Source organism: Haliotis rubra, unplaced genomic scaffold, assembly GCF_003918875.1.
Source record: "Haliotis rubra isolate DU_JTF1 unplaced genomic scaffold, ASM391887v1 Scf459, whole genome shotgun sequence".
In the NCBI taxonomy this organism is placed as follows: domain Eukaryota; kingdom Metazoa; phylum Mollusca; class Gastropoda; order Lepetellida; family Haliotidae; genus Haliotis; species Haliotis rubra.
The window spans coordinates 654,995-674,506 of record NW_025767145.1 but is presented as its reverse complement, the minus strand read 5'-3'; the positions used below and the strand labels follow the sequence as shown (position 1 = coordinate 674,506).

The 19,512-nt window shown below is 43.2% G+C and overlaps 1 protein-coding gene across 1 annotated transcript in view; it reads left to right on the top strand.

Moving 5' to 3' along the window:
• LOC124290160 (neuropilin and tolloid-like protein 2) overlaps window positions 1-19,512 on the top strand; it is an 85,609-nt gene that overhangs the window by 56,177 nt on the left and 9,920 nt on the right. Inside the window, exons 2-3 of the mRNA XM_046726856.1 lie at window positions 4,104-4,166; window positions 14,914-15,078. Coding sequence (XP_046582812.1) covers window positions 4,104-4,166; window positions 14,914-15,078 — 228 coding nt within the window. The remainder of the gene's footprint in view (window positions 1-4,103; window positions 4,167-14,913; window positions 15,079-19,512) is intronic.

The following is a 19,512-nucleotide window of genomic DNA, read 5'->3' as shown; positions in this document are numbered from 1 at the left end:
AGTATTTATGAGTTTGCACTTCAATATCTCGCGCTAAATTGTGATGACAGCTTGAACAGGAACCCGGATGATGCATCGTGTAGTGTTTCCTCAAAACTAATTACAGTAGCAAAAATAAGGATATATCTCGGAAAACTCAAAACAAACGCAAATGTATATAACAAACAAAAACACCGACCTGTCACGTTTGAAGATAACGGCAATGCAGGTTTGAAAAAGAAAACTTTTCTTAAACACCCACGTCTGTGTTTTGACAATCTGGTGTCGGGGATGAATTTGGTTTGATCCACAGGTCCGGAGATGAAACCTAATATGTGAAGATGTATTTTTACATAGCTCTACGTTAATTGCAACCAGACTGTTTCTTTTCCAAGTCCACCATTGCGAATGAAGACAGAAGGGTTCGTCCAAGGATGTACATCTGATGATTTTTGAAACCAGGGCAGTCATTTAATATGTTTGCAATGCTGGTTCTTATTTACAGATTTGTTGACAATATGGGTAGTAGTGTTATCATAGGAACATCGTGATGATATATTTACTGTGTGTCTATTCTCAAACAACCCTTTGCTTACGGCACGGATTTCGTTCCACAGCTGTTACCGATCAGATGGGAGTGCGTCCTAATGCTGGGAAGATAAACTAACTTATCTTATCTAGGACGTTAAGCAATAAGGAACTGATTTTATTCAATAAAAGCCAACATCACAAGGCCAGTTACAATACGCCTGTGTTGCCTCGTCTAGCTCGTCAAGGTGCAGTGTGTGGAGAACTGGTAATACACCGCAGATGCGGAGCCACCGTGGAGCAGATTTACCTCAGTTGGCCATCTTGGTAATAAGGTGCATAATACAGAGCCCAGTCTGAGCACGGCTGCCGATAATAGGTTAATTGGCGCGTGGTACATGCGGCTCATTTTAGATGATTAAAACAGATGGTGAGTTTTCCAGTGCGCATGTGAAGCACGCATGTAAGGCAATTAAATCTTAACCAGGTACCCCAACAAATAAAAACTATGTCATCTTTTTCAATGAAGCGTTTGAGAAAAGTTATTTCAAGTTCGTGTTATGTCAATTTTAGTTTTATCGTTTTTCGAGCGATTCCGTTCGGCATATGTACGGTAATGTACTTATTGACTGACAGCGGGAGATTGAAAGTTCCATCACCCGGCCGTGTCATACCAAGAGAGGTCAAAAGATGGTCATTACTTGATCCATACTTGGCGTCAAATGGACAAGTGAGTGGGCATCGTGGTTAATGCATTCGACACGCCGAACACCCGGGTTCGATTCCCTACAGGGGTACAATGGGTGAAGCCCATTTCTGGTGTTCACACCGTGATATTGCTTGAATATTGATAAATTCCCGACTCACTCATTATAGCATTATCCTTAAAAAGTCGCAATTCACTTTGACTAGATGCTGCCCTTGGGTGCTAAAGAAGACTGTTTTTGCTGTTTAAATCCCGGTTCGTGGGATTATATTTCTAGGTCTTGTCAGAACCATAGCCGCTTGCCGTGGATTTCGCCAAAGTGGTATAGGACATATGCCTGGATCACTTAGAGATTTGCTAGAACATCAAGAGGGCAGGCTGTGATATAACTGAAATACCCTGTGCATAGCGGCGTTAAACCAAACTCACTCACTCACTCAATGAGGAATTTAGGTATTTAGCGCGTCGTCACTACACTTTGAAGCCGTTTCATCTACTACTAAACATACTTGAGCATCAAAGAAATTATATAATTCAAAGTGCAAATTTATTGCTCCAGTGACTGTTCATGATAATTGCACCCTGAAGACAACGATGCATACGGAGACTGTCGGCCAGCGGTCATGCGTCGAGAGTAATAAGTCCAGCGTGTGTGTTCCGAATGAATTTCGGCGCCGCCATTCTCAGACTCTCAGTACCGGAGCGTGTGTTTATTTGACACACACGACCATCATTGTTTGCGCAGATAGCCAGAGGGATATGCGCAGGTAACACAAACAACCGGTTTAGGTTCCTCATCATCAGCTAAATACGACTCCAGAAGAACAACTTCGTATACATGTTCTGGGCATTTCAGAATTCTACTTCACTGAACTGAAATACACAGCTGAGCGTACTGGAGTTCTTCGACGTAAGATAACAGAGAATATTCCATCTGATGTTTACAAAACCATGGTTACAATATATACAAAAGATCACAGCGACTATATTGCGAAATATGGATTACGGATAAAGGCTAACTTTCTTCCGTTATTTGACTGTATATTCTGTACTTAATGATATGTGAAACAGGTTCAAAGAAACCGTCAAACATTTACGCACAACAACTGTAAAAAAACTGCTGCCACGTTCTTCTTCCCTTTCTATCTAAAGAATAATATTTACCATTCCACATCGTGTCGGTTCTGTCGACTTAAAAACCAAAGTAGCAGATAATAATATAAACATCGACAACTTTTTTTCTAAATGCTTCATGGCGGTTATATATTATTATTTCTCTTCCAATGCAAATTATCACCCTGTTTAAGTACGCAAATAGCTTGAATGGCGTTTGAGCGTGAATTCTGTTGTTTATGAAGAATTTTTCTTTGGTATTTGTTCCGGAACGTTACAACGACGTCACATTGCAGGTTTCCAAGATATGGAATGAGGATTGTCAGTCATATTGTTTTAGCATATCATGGAGCAAGTGACGAGTAATGTCTTGACGGTTCCGACGTACCATCTGGGCTAGATTACTACGTAAACAGACTGACACTGTGAATAAGACTCTCAGCTGGCGCGTACCACTACGGACGTGTACACACAGCAGTAGTTGATTAGGCACCGGGATCAAAGACTCGAGACATAATGACCGGACACTTCCCCACGTGGGATGACCGCTGACCGATTCTTCTTGTGGAGAATGGTTCCATAACTTGCCATTCTTGGAGAGATCATCTGGGAGGGGTTGACCATCGGATTTGTTTTACATGTCAACATTTTGATCTGTTCTGTTTGGCGCTAGGCTCCATAAAGTTCAATGGTTTCTCTGTATGACATGGGAAGCCTCTTGTTGTTGAACCTACCGCAGTTTAATGGAAGGGACTGGGCTGTGTTCTGCTTGCTGTATCTGCTAACTGCCACTAGAACAAATTGCTGTGGTGTTTTACTGCATTGTGGCACGTTGTATCTTCCGGGGGGAGGTTCTGTCTCCCCCTCCCCTCCCCCTCCCTCATAACCCTACCCTTGGGGACCCAGCAGGGGGATTAGTTGGAAAGGACGGAGGGGTGTTCCCTCTCAACTAGTCTGTCTCACAGTCCCTGAACCACATTATTTTCCCTCAGGTTCAACTTAAATGGTAGTCTGTCATACGGACCCTGAAGCAAATATATCCAAGAAAGCTCACACAAGAAAATGTGGCGTCTACATTTCCACATCTTCAGAAAATGAAGAAAGTCCAGGGCTCCTTTTCATTATATTTTTTGGTGTTACTATGGACTTTTTTTTCTGTAAAATATGTTCATTTCAGAGACTAGTTGTTAGTCTACAGGGAGGTCGGATTGAACCGGGATGGAGAGCTAAATCCCAAGTCCATTTCCTTGACCATTGTAATTCCCGCGCTGTTTGCAACACTGTGCTCGTTCTGTTTGACGCCACTATATAAGCATATAAGGTTTTCCGATCTCGGTAGATATTCTAAAAGACCCAAACGAAAAAAGTAATATTTTATCATTTTCATATGGCTCAATACTACGTTTCAGGGAAAATAAATGTTATACGATATTGTGTCACGTGTACATCCTCTACCCCTCCAGCTCTGCCCCACCCTAAACCTCTCCCCCGCCATTCCATCAGCGAGTGGCGCGCCATGTGTGCGTCTGCAGGTAAGGGAGTCTGATTCAGTGTGACAGTTGAGGGGATGCCCAGCAGTGAGGGGCAGGATGTTCATGTTAACAAGCAGCCTCCCCTTCAGACTCGTGTAGAGGCTAAGTAAATGTCATGTTTCATCACTGTAGGTGTGCGCAGCGCACCGATAACGCAGATACAGTCTTCATTAAGCGGGCCACGAGCCGCCGCGGGTATCGCAGGTGACAGCGGCGTCATGATGAGATTTTTGTCTGTGTTGCAGGTGTGGTTGCGCTGGTAGCGGTGATTCTGGAGGTACCCGGCAGGTTGACGCTCGGGGGGAAAGGTATTGTATTCGACATCTCACTAATCTCCAGCTGATAGCATCACTTTGAGGTTTAACAGGAGGGAACCCCCAGATTTGTTATTCACTTTTAAAAGGTTTTTCTGGGTTGAGTTTTGAACGATCGGGATGTCTCTATTTACCTGACAAACTTGATAGAATACCAGCCTTGATTTACGAATTCCCCAACTAAAAAACAACTATAACATTCTTTTTTATTTCCGCTTTACTCTCTATAGCTATGTTAATAATTGATCCAAAATACTAATTAATAACGGATGAAAATGTATTTTAGAGATTTCACTACACAAGGAGATTAGTTAGAATTAGTAGAATTTGAGGAAATGAAAACAACATTTTTTAAAATTTACGATAATTTTCCGACATACCTGCCCGTTTTTTCTTTTAAATCTTTTTTTTCTTTTTTAAAATTCACCTTGTTTTGAACTAGCTTCTAGTATTGTGTAGACCTTTGTTATGGATCTTGAATAGCGTGTATCTAACCCGCACTTTGCAATACATCAACAAAGTCTAAGTAACACAAATAAGTGGTCGATTGTGTGAGCTACGGTTATCAAAGTCGGGATTCGATAAATGATCATCGGCTGAAAGTTTTACTTCCCAGTCACCACTAATACCCAGTTATCACTGTGGTCACTCAATCCCAGCCCTTGTATCCCCGGGTTATAGCCCCTGTATCCCCGGGTTATAGCCTCTGTATCCCCGGGTTATAGCCTCTGTATCCCCGGGTTATAGATCCCCGGGTTATAGCCCCTGTATCCCCGGGTTATAGCCTCTGTATCCCCGGGTTATAGCCCTGTATCCCCGGGTTATAGCCCTGCGTCCCCGGGTTATAGCCCTGTATCCCCGGGTTATAGCTCCTGCATCCCTCGGGTTATAGCCCCTGCATCCCTGGGTTATAGCCCCTGCATCCCGGGTTATAGCCCCTGTATCCCCGGGTTATAGCCCCTGCATCCCCGGGTTATAGCCCCTGTATCCCCGGGTTATAGCCCCTGCATCCCCGGGTTATAGCCCCTGCATCCCCGGGTTATAGCCCCTGCATCCCCGGGTTATAAGCTCCTGCATCCCCGGGTTATAGCCCCTGTATCCCCGGGTTATAGCCCCTGTATCCCCGGGTTATAGATCCCCGGGTTATAGCCCCTGTATCCCCGGGTTATAGCCCCTGTATCCCCGGGTTATAGCCCCTGTATCCCCGGGTTATAGATCCCGGGTTATAGCCCTGTATCCCCGGGTTATAGACCCTGTATCCCCAGGTTATAGACCCTGTATCCCGGGTTATAGCCCTGTATCCCCGGGTTATAGATCCCCGGGTTATAGCCCATGTATCCCCGGGTTATAGCCTCTGTATCCCCTGGGTTATAGCCCATGTATCCCCGGGTTATAGTCCCTGTATCCCCAGGTTATAGCACATGTATCCCCGGGTTATAGCCCATGTATCCCCGGGTTATAGCCGATTGTATCCCCGGGGTATAGCCTCTGTATCCCCGGTTATTGCCCATGTATCCCGGGTTATAGCCCATGTATCCCCGGGTTATAGCCCATGTATCCCCGGGTTATAGCCGATTGTATCCCCGGGTTATAGCCCTCTGTATCCCCGGGTTATAGCCCATGTATCCCCGGGTTATAGATCCCCGGGTTATCCCCGGGTATCCCCAGGTTATAGCCTCTGTATCCCTGGTTATAGATCCCCGGGTTATAGCCCTGCATCCCCGGGTTATAGCCCCTGCATCCCCGGGTTATAGCCCCTGTATCCCCGGGTTATAGCCTCTGTATCCCCGGGTTATAGCCCCTGTATCCCCGGGTTATAGCCCCTGCATCCCTGGGTTATAGCCCCTGCATCCCGGGTTATCCTGTATCCCCGGGTTATAGCCCCTGCATCCCCGGGTTATAGCCCCCTGTATCCCCGGGTTATAGCCCTGCATCCCCGAGTTATAGCCCTGCATCCCCGGGTTATAGCCCTGCATCCCCGGGTTATAAACCCTGCATCCCCGGGTTATAGACCCTGTATCCCCGGGTTATAGCCCCTGTATCCCCGGGTTATAGATCCCCGGGTTATAGCCCCTGTATCCCCGGGTTATAGCCCCTGTATCCCCGGGTTATAGCCTCTGTATCCCCGGGTTATAGATCCCCGGGTTATAGCCCCTGTATCCCCGGGTTATAGCCCCTGTATCCCCGGGTTATAGCCCCTGTATCCCCGGGTTATAGATCCCCGGGTTATAGCCCATGTATCCCCGGGTTATAGCCTCTGTATCCCCGGGTTATAGCCCATGTATCCCCGGGTTATAGCCCATGTATCCCCGGGTTATAGCCCATGTATCCCCGGGTTATAGCCCATGTATCCCCGGGTTATAGCCCCTGTATCCCGGGTTATAGCCCCTGTATCCCCGGGTTATAGCCCATGTATCCCCGGGTTATAGCTGATTGTATCCCCGGGTTATAGCCTCTGTATCCCGGGTTATAGCCCCTGTATCCCCGGGTTATAGCCCATGTATCCCGGGTTATAGCCCATGTACCCCTGGTTATAGCCTCTGTATCCCCGGGTTATAGCCCCTGTATCCCCGGGTTATAGCCCCTGTATCCCCGGGTTATAGCCTCTGTATCCCCGGGTTATAGCCCCTGTATCCCCGGGTTATAGCCCTGTATCCCCGGGTTATAGCCTCTGTATCCCCGGGTTATAGCCCATGTATCCCCGGGTTATAGCCCATGTATCCCCTGGTTATAGCCCCTGTATCCCCGGGTTATAGCCCCTGTATCCCCGGGTTATAGCCCCTGTATCCCCGGGTTACAGACCCTGTATCCCCGGGTTATAGCCCCTGTATCTCCGGGTTATAGCCCCTGTATCCCCGGTTATAGCCTCTGTATCCCCGGGTTATAGCCCCTGCATCCCCGGGTTATAGCCCATGTATCCCGGGTTATATAGCGATTGTATGTTGCTTCATGACATAGTGTATTCATTGTCTAGTGTAGTGACCATTGAGTGTTGACTTTACAGTGTACTGACCATTGTATATTTTCTGTTGGTGTATTGACCGTTGTGTAATGACTGTAAGGTGTACTGACTTTTCAATGCATAGACCATTGTGTAATGACTGTAAGGTGTACTGACTTTACAATGTATTGACCATTGTGTAGTGACTGTAAGGTGTACTGACTTTACAATGTAATGACTGTAAGGTGTACTGACTTTACAATGTATTGACCATTGTGTAATGACTGTAGGGTGTACTGACTATAATGTAATGACTGTAAGGTGTACTGACTTTACAATGTATTGACCACTGTGTAATGACTGTAAGGTGTACTGACTTTACAATGTATTGACTGTAAGGTGTACTGACTTTACAATGTATTGACCATTGTGTAATGACTGTAAGGTGTACTGACTTTACAATGTAATGACTGTAAGGTGTACTGACTTTACAATGTATTGACCATTGTGTAATGACTGTAAGGTGTAATGACTTTACAATGTATTGACTGTAGGGTGTACTGACTTTACAATGTAATGACTGTAAGGTGTACTGACTTTACAATGTATTGACCACTGTGTAATGACTGTAAGGTGTACTGACTTTACAATGTATTGACCATTGTGTAATGACTGTAAGGTGTACTGACTTTACAATGTATTGACCACTGTGTAATGACTGTAAGGTGTACTGACTTTACAATGTATTGACCATTGTGTAATGACTGTAAGGTGTACTGACTTTATGTTTTAATGTATTGACCATTGTAATGACTCTAAGGTGTACTGACTTTACAATGTATTGACCATTGTGTATTGTGTAAAGACTATAAGACTGACTTTACAATGTATAGACCATTGTGTAAAGACTGTAAGGTGTACTGACTTTACAATGTATTGACCATTGTGTAAAGACTGTAGGTGTACTGACTTTACAATGTATTGACTGTAAGGTGTACTGACTTTACAATGTATTGACCACTGTGTAATGACTGTAAGGTGTACTGACTTTACAATGTATTGACCACTGTGTAATGACTGTAAGGTGTACTGACTTTACAATGTATTGACCACTGTGTAATGACTGTAAGGTGTACTTTACAATGTTACAATGTATTGACTGTAGGGTGTACTGACTTTACACAATGTAATGACTGTAAAGTGTACTGACCACTGTGTAATGACTGTAAGGTGTACTGACTTTACAATGTATTGACCACTGTGTAATGACTGTAAGGTGTACTGACTTTACAATGTATTGACCACTGTGTAATGACTGTAAGGTGTACTGACTTTACAATGTATTGACCACTGTGTAATGACTGTAAGGTGTACTGACTTTACAATGTATTGACTGTAAGGTGTACTGACTTTACAATGTATTGACTGTAAGGTGTACTGACTTTACAATGTATTGACTGTAAGGTGTACTGACTTTACAATGTATTGACTGTAAGGTGTACTGACTTTACAATGTATTGACTGTAAGGTGTACTGACTTTACAATGTATTGACCATTGTGTAAAGGTGTAGGGTAAGATGGACTTTGTATGTTGTTTGTACGATTCAATGACCCCAGGGGACTTAATGAAGAAAGGTTATCCACTGAAGTTTCTAAATAATAATTATGAATGTTATTGCGAATTCGTATTTTTAAGGGACGAAGGGATCCGTGAACTATTGAAACGAGTTGAAACACGAAATTATAATAATCGCGTTATACTGCTTGCTTTTCTATTGGCAACTGTATACTTTGCTAAGCAAGTTTAGATAAGCGGACAGTCTAAGGACGCCATTCTGTTAAAGGAATACTTTTTTTTTAAAATTATCATTGAAACTATTAATCATAATTATTAGAAATTTTCATTTTTAATTGTTAATCATTACCTTAGAGACTTGTGCAAGTCTCCTGTATACTGTAAACGTGATAAAAATGTATTATATGTTTGTAATTTCTGGTAATCACGCTACCAGCAGTTGAATATATACTCATGCCAATAATGGTTGTCACCCCCTTCAATTTTTTTAATTGGAGAGGGGGTGTGGGATGGGGGTGTGAGGTGGGTGTGTGGGATGGGGAAGGGGGTGACAACCATTGGCATGAGTATAATTCCTTGACCTTTATGACATGCATATGATCAGTGACACCACCTCTGACCTCAACTTAACTCCCGTACTGTTTGTTCTTGTCCGTTTAAAAGGTCAAGCCTTGACCAAGACTGAATCCAGATGAAATGGCACAGTCTTGACAACGCATCACCACACGCCTATGTGTCTATCCAGTCAGAAACGCGAATTAACGGCACATCAAACCCACATGTACCGCTGCTTTAGCCCGTTAACTCGCTTTAAACGTACGACGTTAATTTAGTGTTTACTTGGTGTAACGCATCTGATGTAAACACGGATGTGGACTAGATCTTCAATACAACAACCCCCGCCCACACTCCTAATTCAATAGCCAAATACACATATATAAGAAAATACAAAACGTGGCTTGCATTAGGTCGGGCCGGAAAGTTTTGTGATATCATAGCCGCGTTTTAACGTGGAATACATGCGACGCTTCGCCCGCCCTTCCGATAAGCCATTTATCTAAATTGAATGTATAATTGGCAATTTAAAGTATCCTCGGTGTATTTGTTTTACCTTTGAATCTGATTCCAAAAGATATCGCACAGACAATTTATTACACACATGTTACCATGGGACACTAGACTAACGCTTAGTCTCTGAAAATTTAAAAATTTAAAATTCCGCTTGAAAGGCGCAGGAGTCACACGAGATGGAAGGGGAATCTAGACTTGCTTCATGATGGGGTTTTGCATTACAGGAGGTAATGTGGTTCAGGGACTTTGAGACATGGAACTAATAAATAGTTAGAACGTTCTGGATTGAAGATTCAGATTTGCGGTTGGTTTCCTGTCATTAAGAGGATGTCATATATACGGCATGTTATCCTATCTGCATAATTACAGGCAGTAAAGATGCTTCATCGACCCCAATATCACATCAATCAGAAGGTTGAAACACTGACGTGTTGGAATTTTAATGACGTTTTCGAAAAAGACTGCACGATGTTTGTTTTTTCACATACATGAATATACTTTTCAAAAAATATCTTGTGAAAACATATCGACGCAAGTCATTGTCATCTCGACACATATCTGGAATCATGACACATGCGTCATTGTTATTCCGACACAGACCACTAGCATTGGCAGATGCGTCACTACATCTCGACACAGACCTCAAAGTCATGTCAACACAGATCTGGAATCATGACACATGCGTCATTGTCATCTCGACAGAGACCTCTACTCTTGACACGCGCATCATTATCACTACTGCCTCAGAGCTCTATCAACAAATCTGAAATCTTGACACATGCGTCATTGTCATGTCAACACAGATCTGGAATCTTGACACGCGCGTCATTATCATACTGACTCAGAGCTCTAAGCCATGTCAACACAGATCTGGATTCTTGACACGCGCGTCATTATCATACTGACTCAGAGCTCTAAGCCATGTCAACACAGATCTGGAATCTTGACACGGGCGTCATTATCATACTGACTCAGAGCTCTAAGCCATGTCAACACAGATCTGGAATCTTGACACGCGCGTCATTATCATACTGACTCAGAGCTCTAAGCCATGTCAACACAGATCTGGAATCTTGACACGCGCGTCATTATCATACTGACTCAGAGCTCTAAGCCATGTCAACACAGATCTGGAATCTTGACACGCGCGTCATTATCATACTGACTCAGAGCTCTAAGCCATGTCAACACAGATCTGGAATCTTGACACGGGCGTCATTATCATACTGACTCAGAGCTCTAAGCCATGTCAACACAGATCTGGCATCTTGACACGCGCGTCATTATCTTGACAGCCATGTCAACACAGATCTGGCATCTTGACACGCGCGTCATTATCATACTGACTCAGAGCTCTAAGCCATGTCAACACAGATCTGGCATCTTGACACGCATGTCATTATCATACTGACTCAGAGCTCTAAGCCATGTCAACACAGATCTGGAATCTTGACACGCGTGTCATTATCATACTGACTCAGAGCTCTAAGCCATGTCAACACAGATCTGGATCTTGACACGCGCGTCATTATCATACTGACTCAGAGCTCTAAGCCATGTCAACACAGATCTGGAATCTTGACACGCGCGTCATTATCATACTGACTCAGAGCTCTAAGCCATGTCAACACAGAGATCTGACACGGATTATCTTGACAGGCTCGCGCGTCATTATCATACTGACTCAGAGCTCTAAGCCATGTCAACACAGATCTGGAATCTTGACACGCGCGTCATTATCATACTGACTCAGAGCTCTAAGCCATGTCAACACAGATCTGGAATCTTGACACGCGCGTCATTATCATACTGACTCAGAGCTCTAAGCCATGTCAACACAGATCTGGCATCTTGACACGCGCTGCATTATCATACTGACTCAGAGCTCTAAGCCATGTCAACACAGATCTGGCATCTTGACACGCGCGTCATTGTCATCTCGACACAGGTCTGGAATCTTGACATTTGCATCACTGTAATGTGACATGTCGACTTCAGACTGTTCACGTTAAGTGTGTGCCGAGTTCTGTTGGTTCTGTGGAAGGGAAATGACTGTTTTTTCACCAACTGCGGGTGTATCTATTTTCCAACAACATGGACCCTGACGTAGCAAACCTCCCGCATGATGAACTAGCAGACATATTAATATCAAGTAAACTGAAGCAGCCAGGAGCTCGGTAGCCTCTCGATGCTCGTGTACAGCTGGTTGGACGCAGGGGTGATGTATCTGGCTAACCACCCACCAGATGCAGGCCCATGACGCTGCCATATGCGGCTCGTGTGGCCCCGATCCCTCCCACAGAGGCAGGGGGATAAACATCGGCGCAGTGTTGTATTTTGCCAAAGTGCCTGATTGCCACATCATTACGAAGAACCGTACACAAACACTTCCCTCGTCTCTAAACCATACCCCACTTCAAACTTTGAATGATCAGAGAATGTTGCTGATGTAAACATCGGTTCCGATGGAGATACGATGAGTAATTGTCAGGACAGTCAGATGAATAAACACGGGAGGAGGAACGGCACCTGGCGGAACCTGCAGCTGAAGTCACGAATATGATATGGACTGGGTTCCCGTCTTCTGACAATTACATCACGTATACACGCAAGTGAATTCACGAATATGTTATGGACTGGGTTCCCGTCTTCTGACAATTACATCACGTATACACGCAAGTGAATTCACGAATATGTTATGGACTGGGGTCCCGTCTTCTGACAATTACATCACGTATACACGCAAGTGAATTCACGAATATGTTATGGACTGGGGTCCCGTCTTCTGACAATTACATCACGTATACACGCAAGTGAATTCACGAATATGTTATGGACTGGGGTCCCGTCTTCTGACAATTACATCATGTATACACTGGCAGGTGAATTCACGAATATGACAAGAACTGGGATTCCTTCTTCTGACAATTACATCACGTGTACATGTAGGCGAATATACGAATATTATATGGTCTGGAATCCCGACATCTGACAATTACATGTAACTTGTGTTATATTTGGGATTACAATTACAGCACGTATACATGCAGGTGAATTCACGAATATGACAAAAAACTGGGATCCCGTCTTCTGACAATTTCATCACGTATACAAGCAAGTGAATTCACGAATATGACAAAAACTAGGATCCCGTCTTCTGACAATCGAATATAAATGTAGGCGAAAAAACTCACAGAATGTGAACAGGGTCCCCGTTTACTGAAATCCAGAATTGTAGACAAAATATGGCATATCCAATACTCACCGGGCTGAATTGCTCCTATATGGACGCCTCTGTACCGGAAACGCAAGACATAAGATAATAACACACTAGTCAAATACAGACTGGGTCCGCACCTATCGACAAGACGCAATTGATACACAAGTACGCTTAGAACCGCGAAAAGAGATCCCAGTGTCGTTAATTTCTTATCTCTAAAACGTTTAATTGTAATTAAATAATCTAAATTGTTGTAAAAATATTAGAACGTGACAAAAAATGTTTATTTAAATAATTTAGTTTATGTTCTCGACAGCCATCGTGACAGATGCCACAAAGCGACACATATATGATACACTGCTGAAAGTCCTCTCATTGCCCGTTCCATTAATGATGTGTTTAAATGGCTAAATCTATAAACAAACGCATTGAGAAAGGATGTTATGAGGTTCCACCTATTTGGTCTCCTCCGCTCCAATTGTTTTCATTGGGATTTGACAGCATTTGGTCTTAACACGTGCTACACACAACAAACTCTATTATTCATTCTGGAATGGCGGAACACTTTTATTTCCTCTCTATATGAGAAGAATGAGAATGGTTTTACGCCGTTTCAGCAATATTCCAGCAATATCACGACCAGGGATGCCACAAATGGGCTTCACACATTGTACCCATGTGGGGAATTGAACCCGGGTCTTCGGCGTGACGAGCGAGCGCTTTAACCACTGGGCTACCCTACGGTCCCCACTGCCATGAAACCAAACTATCGGATCTATAAAAACGACTCAACCAGCAAAGGCTACTGGGGTCCTGTTCTAAACCTGGATTCCGCGTATATTTCAAAAACAGACACGTGGCGTCATGATGGGTCCATTCTTTGTTTCAGGTGAACGACCAGATGTGTTAAATTACTGATATAATTAGGCACATTGTATACAGACCCCCATCCTGTGGGAATTATAGGAGTGACACTTGGGTAATCTACACAGTTCCTTTCCATTAATTATGATTGTTGGTCGTTTCACTGTCGTTTCTTCTTTCTGCAGAATTCTGTTTACGGAAAGGCGTAATGTTTGACGGAATACTTCCGGAATCCGAAACATTTAGAAAACTCCATGTGTCCATTTCTTGTGACCAATTTTAGGCCGGTAGTTCCTCGGGGCCAATCCGAATGAAAGTTGCTTTGGCAGGGTATCGTCACTGTACACGTGTTTATTCTCATGAGTCAAGGTCACATGTGTTCTATGCGTACAGATGAGTGAGTAATATTCCAGCCGTTTTCAGCAATATTCCAGCAATATCACGACAGGGGAACAGAAATAGGATGAACACATTGTACCCATGTGGGTATTCGAACCAGGGTTTCGGCGAGACGAGAGAACGCTTTAACCACTAGGCTAACTGATGGGTTCTACCTGCGGTGGGATTCTTTCGTTCCTGGTTACCTACTTCAGATTTTAGTCGAAATGCGTATAAATAACGAACTACGGTTGTAACGAACTAAAATGAGTTGTCCCTTTTAGTTCGTATACAATACTATCAGTTCCCGTTGAAATGTAACATCTTGGTTAGCCCAGTGGTTAAAGTGTAAAGACTTGGGTCCAAGTTCGATTCTGGACTTTGGTACCATGTTTGCAGCCCGTTCTTTGTTTTCTGACCCTGGGTCCTGATCCACGAACCGTTCTTAGCGCTACGACATTCGTAAGCATATGATGAACTATAGTTACGACAGGTCGTAACATTACGAACGCTTTGTGGATCGGAATATTGATATAAAGAGACGTAAATGTCTAATTCGCCCACACAACCACTCGCCCACACATCCAATGATTTGTTACGAAGATTGTTATACTATTTTTAGGTTTTAAAGGGTATCGTCGACACTTAATAATAGCCATGTCTCACCTGTACGTGTTTTATGTGTTACAGTGTCGCAGCCCATGGCGTTACGGATCGCCGCTCCGCCCATGACGTTCAGAGTGTCGCCAAAGTGTTTGAATTTCACCCGTGGCAACTATCAGAAGATGGCGTTTTACAGTCCAGGATACCCCAACAAATACACAAACGACACGGACTGTGTCTTGTACCTGGAAGGTAGGCTACCACATATATCTCGGAGTTTAAAAAATAGGTCATTGGGACAGTGGATCAAGCGTCAGACCGAAGAACGCAAAGTCGTTGGTTCGATCCCCGGGATTATGTTCAGACACTTCTTAGCTACAGATATAAAACCAGTTACCTCTTTGTAACAAATAATATGATCTAAATAATTTTGTTTAAAATACACCTAACAAAATATGTATTTTTTTAAAAAAACAGAGAACTTAACCACTATGAAATTTCCCCGCTTTACGGATGACAATTGTCAACTTTGCTCCGTGACCAGGGCCCCTTCCTTAAAGTGATCTTAACGAAACTACTGTCGAAGTTACCATCGTCTTAGCGTAGCGTACGATTGCTTTGTCGAACGAGGCTCTGAGCTCATGTCCAGTAGACTACGTTTATCACGTACACGATTGTAACGAACTGGCGATAATTCGAACTGCATTTTTCAACACGGCCACTTCGTGTATATTTTAGTCGAAATTCGTATAAAGAACTACGGTTATCACGAACTAAAATTAGTGGTGTCCTTGAGTTCGATATAACGGTAGTTTAACCTAACCCCAGACATATTTAGACAGTTTCGGTAATATCTTTGAAGAATGGTTCATATTCTCTCCAGATGTATCAACAGGAACTCTATACCATCGTGTTTATGAATAAAATAAACAATACACTATCGTGTAGTACCTTTGATGTGTACACGTGGAAACTGAAGTTTATAAAACGTAATCAAAACGACGAAAATATTTAGTCAGTGAACGGTTGCCACGTGGACAATAATAAACGAGACGACAGAAATAGTATCATGCATGTTTTCGAAACTGTCGAAAGGCTTAATTCAAAATTACTGGTGTTTACAGTTGAAGCGATATTATCAACACCCCCCCTGCAGTAGCATCACCTCAGGAGCATCCCCTGTCAATCAATCGAGACTTGGACTCACCCTCTCTTATCGGCGCCACTGAATATTACATATACTGTTACGCCGAGCGTTTAGTTCGAAGGAAGGGCCATCCCACGGGTGTGATAAGGCGCGAGATGAGAACGAGAGATGGCGAGATGATCGCGAGCAATCTTGCAACCTGTCGCCGCTGTCGTCATGAGGAAACGAGATTACACAGGAATGCCAAAACGCATTGATCAATTTCAGATAAGGCTGATGTAACAGTTGGCGTGTAAATTATTTTTAAATATGTTTAGAATACCTTTTTAGGTGGCTCATCTCGCGGTGGAATATGACACACATCAACATTCTAGGACATTCTTTTTAAGACGTATAGTATCAGACATGTGAGTTCTTGAAAAGGGACATTCAGTCAAGTACATGTCATTTTCATTTGCGAAGAAGTTCGACTTGAGACATAGAGCATTTCCGGCGGTGTTAGTAGTTATAAATAGATCCATTTGGAATATTTTGGAAAAATGATTTATGTGTGTATCTGTGACATTAACCTTAAGTGGCGCAAGGGAAATCTAGAATGAGTCAGTTAGTCAGTTAGTCAGTTCTCTGAACTATGTGGGCGGTGGGGTAGTCTAGTGGTTAAAGCGTTGGCTCGTCACGCCGAAGACCCGGGTTCGAATCCCCACATGGGTACAATGAGTGAAGCCCATTTCTGGTGTCCCCTGCCGTGATATTGCTGGAATATTGCTAAAAGCGGCGTAAAACCAAACTCAGTCAGTCAGTCAGTCTGAACTATGTATTCCTGCAAAAACCTGTGAAACATTCACCGAGATTCAATTGAATCTTCTCTCACTGGGGCGCCTTTCAGTTTAAATGGGGCAATTTCTTGCCATGAAAATTATATGTCCAACATATTCTTTATGGATTTAAGCTTCTTTATTCTGTATTCTTAAATCCATAAAAAATATCTTGGACATCTATATTTACGGGTGCTTCGCTTGCGCAACAGATTCCTGACTGTGACGTCATCAGCAACAACCAGCCTTACCCATCCAGTCAGTAGAAGGACCATATCAGACGACTCCGCCGATTCGGTATCAGAGCCTACAGACCATTCCGAGGCGTGACGTTAACTCGCGTGAACATCGACGTCGTCGATTGGAAGCAGGCACGTAAGAGTTCGGCAGTGGCAGCCGCGGAACTGGCGCCGGGTACTCTTCAGTGACGAGAGCCGCTTCCAGTTGAACAAAGCTGATGGTCGGGTACGAGTCTACCAGACGTCGGAACGAACGCACAGCACGTTGTTGCGTTCAGGAAGTTGAGACGTTTGGCGGCAGTAGTGTGATGGTGTGTGTGTGTGTGTGTGTGTGTGTGTGTGTGGGTATTTGTGGCGAGAGGAAGACTGACTTGTTGGTGATAGAGGGAAACCTGAATGCCCGTCGATACATTGATGTTGTTTTACGACCTGTCGTGTTACCCTTCCTCTACAACTTCTAAATGCCGCTAAAAGACATCATGAAAATTATATAGTTTACGACGTTAAGAATTTGTCCACCAGTAATTATAAATAACGGGATAATAAGTGTGGTGTTTTTGTTTTTTTGGTTTTGGAGTGCACATTTTAATATGACGTCCCGATCTTTCAGACCCGAATGACCTTCTTTAGGGGTGGAGGGTTGGGGGTAAGCAGAGGGGTGTAAACATTTTCAAAAGATAAACCTGCGGAGGAAGTGCTTGTCAGAATATGAGAAATGGCCATAAACACAAAAATATTACTCAAGTTGAACTATGTTCTTGACTCTCTAATGACTGCCGTTTGAAATTATGATGAAAGACTTCAAAGCATCTTATCGTACCAAAAGGCTTGTATGTTAAGCAAAGTAAGTGGGCGAGTTTTCTCGCCGTTCCATCATGGTGTAATGATTCCTGACAGGGAATAGAACCCAGGTATTTTCTAGGTGATGAGCGAGCGCACTACCTATTGAAATACCATACATGGCTTTAAGGATATTTGGGGATAAACACAAAATAAGAGTAAACTAAATAGGTGTGTTTGTCGATTTTCTCTGTGCATATATTTTATGTTCATATTTGTTCTAGCTTTTTTGAAATAACGAGCTGACTGTTTATTGAATTAACCAGTTAAAATATGTGCAAATCCGTTTTGGTGTGAAAGCGATGTTACGACAATAAAATCATAAAGCATGACTTGAAAATATTTCCATTTTAGATACTTACACTCGGTAAATCCTTTTAAAATTTAAAAAGTCAAACTTTCAATAACTGTAATATATCAGGATAGTTTGATTACATATGGTTTAAAAATGATAAAATGTGTCTGATTACTTTGACGGGCTGTTATATTTTCAATTACAAAAAAATAAACAATCATTTTTGAAAATCAGCTCATATATCATTCGGGGTGTTACTTGGTACATAGGCTATTCTCATCACTGTCGAGATATTTCGGGATGAAGAAAAATAAAGAACCCATTTAGGCATTTCTTGCTGATGACCCGACAAGAGTTGCATCTCTTTTTATACCGGGAGTATCTACAGAACCTGACAGTGAATGCTATTGGAGGATACTCTGTCGCAACACATGCTTAGTTTTCTGTCCAATTAAAGCGCGTGGGGGTAAAGTGTTACTGTGTATTTATGTTAGAGATAGACATCAACATGTTCCCATTTACAACATGTATCTGTGACTGTATTGCTGTTGCCCACAAAGAGGGTCATATCCATTTTAGAGCGTTTTTGTTTGCTTGTTGTAAGGTGTTTACATTTTTTCGGCGAAATTTTAGACTGAAAACATTATCCGTGTATTTCTTGTTTCCTACACATCTGTTTCCACCCCCACTTCTTGCTGCATTGCGTCCATATCCTCTGGCATTTTCATCCCCCACATGGCTCCCCAACGCTAACCCGACTCCCTAATCCCGTGTCTCCAACTGCATACTGACTCAGTCCCTCCCAACCCCTCCTCGACTTTGCTGGTCCCCTACACCCCGCCTCCTGACCCCTCGTCCATCCTACTCCTCACCCCACCGCGTCTCCTAACACCACATCCACACCCCCTCCCCGTCCCCACATCCTAATGCTTACCGAACCAGTCTCATGATATCATTTCTCATCTGAATGGTTACAGATTCAATCACGTGATATCATTTCTCATCTGAATGGTTACCGAACCAATCTCGTGATATCATTTCTCATCTCAATGGTTACCGAACCAATCTCGTGATATCATTCCCATCTGAATGCTTACCGAACCAATCTCGTGATATCATTTTTCCATCTGAATGCTTACCGAACCAATCTCATGATATCATTTCCCATCTGAATGCTTACCGAACCAATCTCATGATATCATTTTCACATCTGAATGCTTACCGAACCAATCTCGTGATATCATTTTCCATCTGAATGCTTACCGAACCAATCTCATGATATCATTTCACATTTGAATTCTTACCGAACCAATATCATGATATCATTTTCCATCTGAATGGTTACCGAAC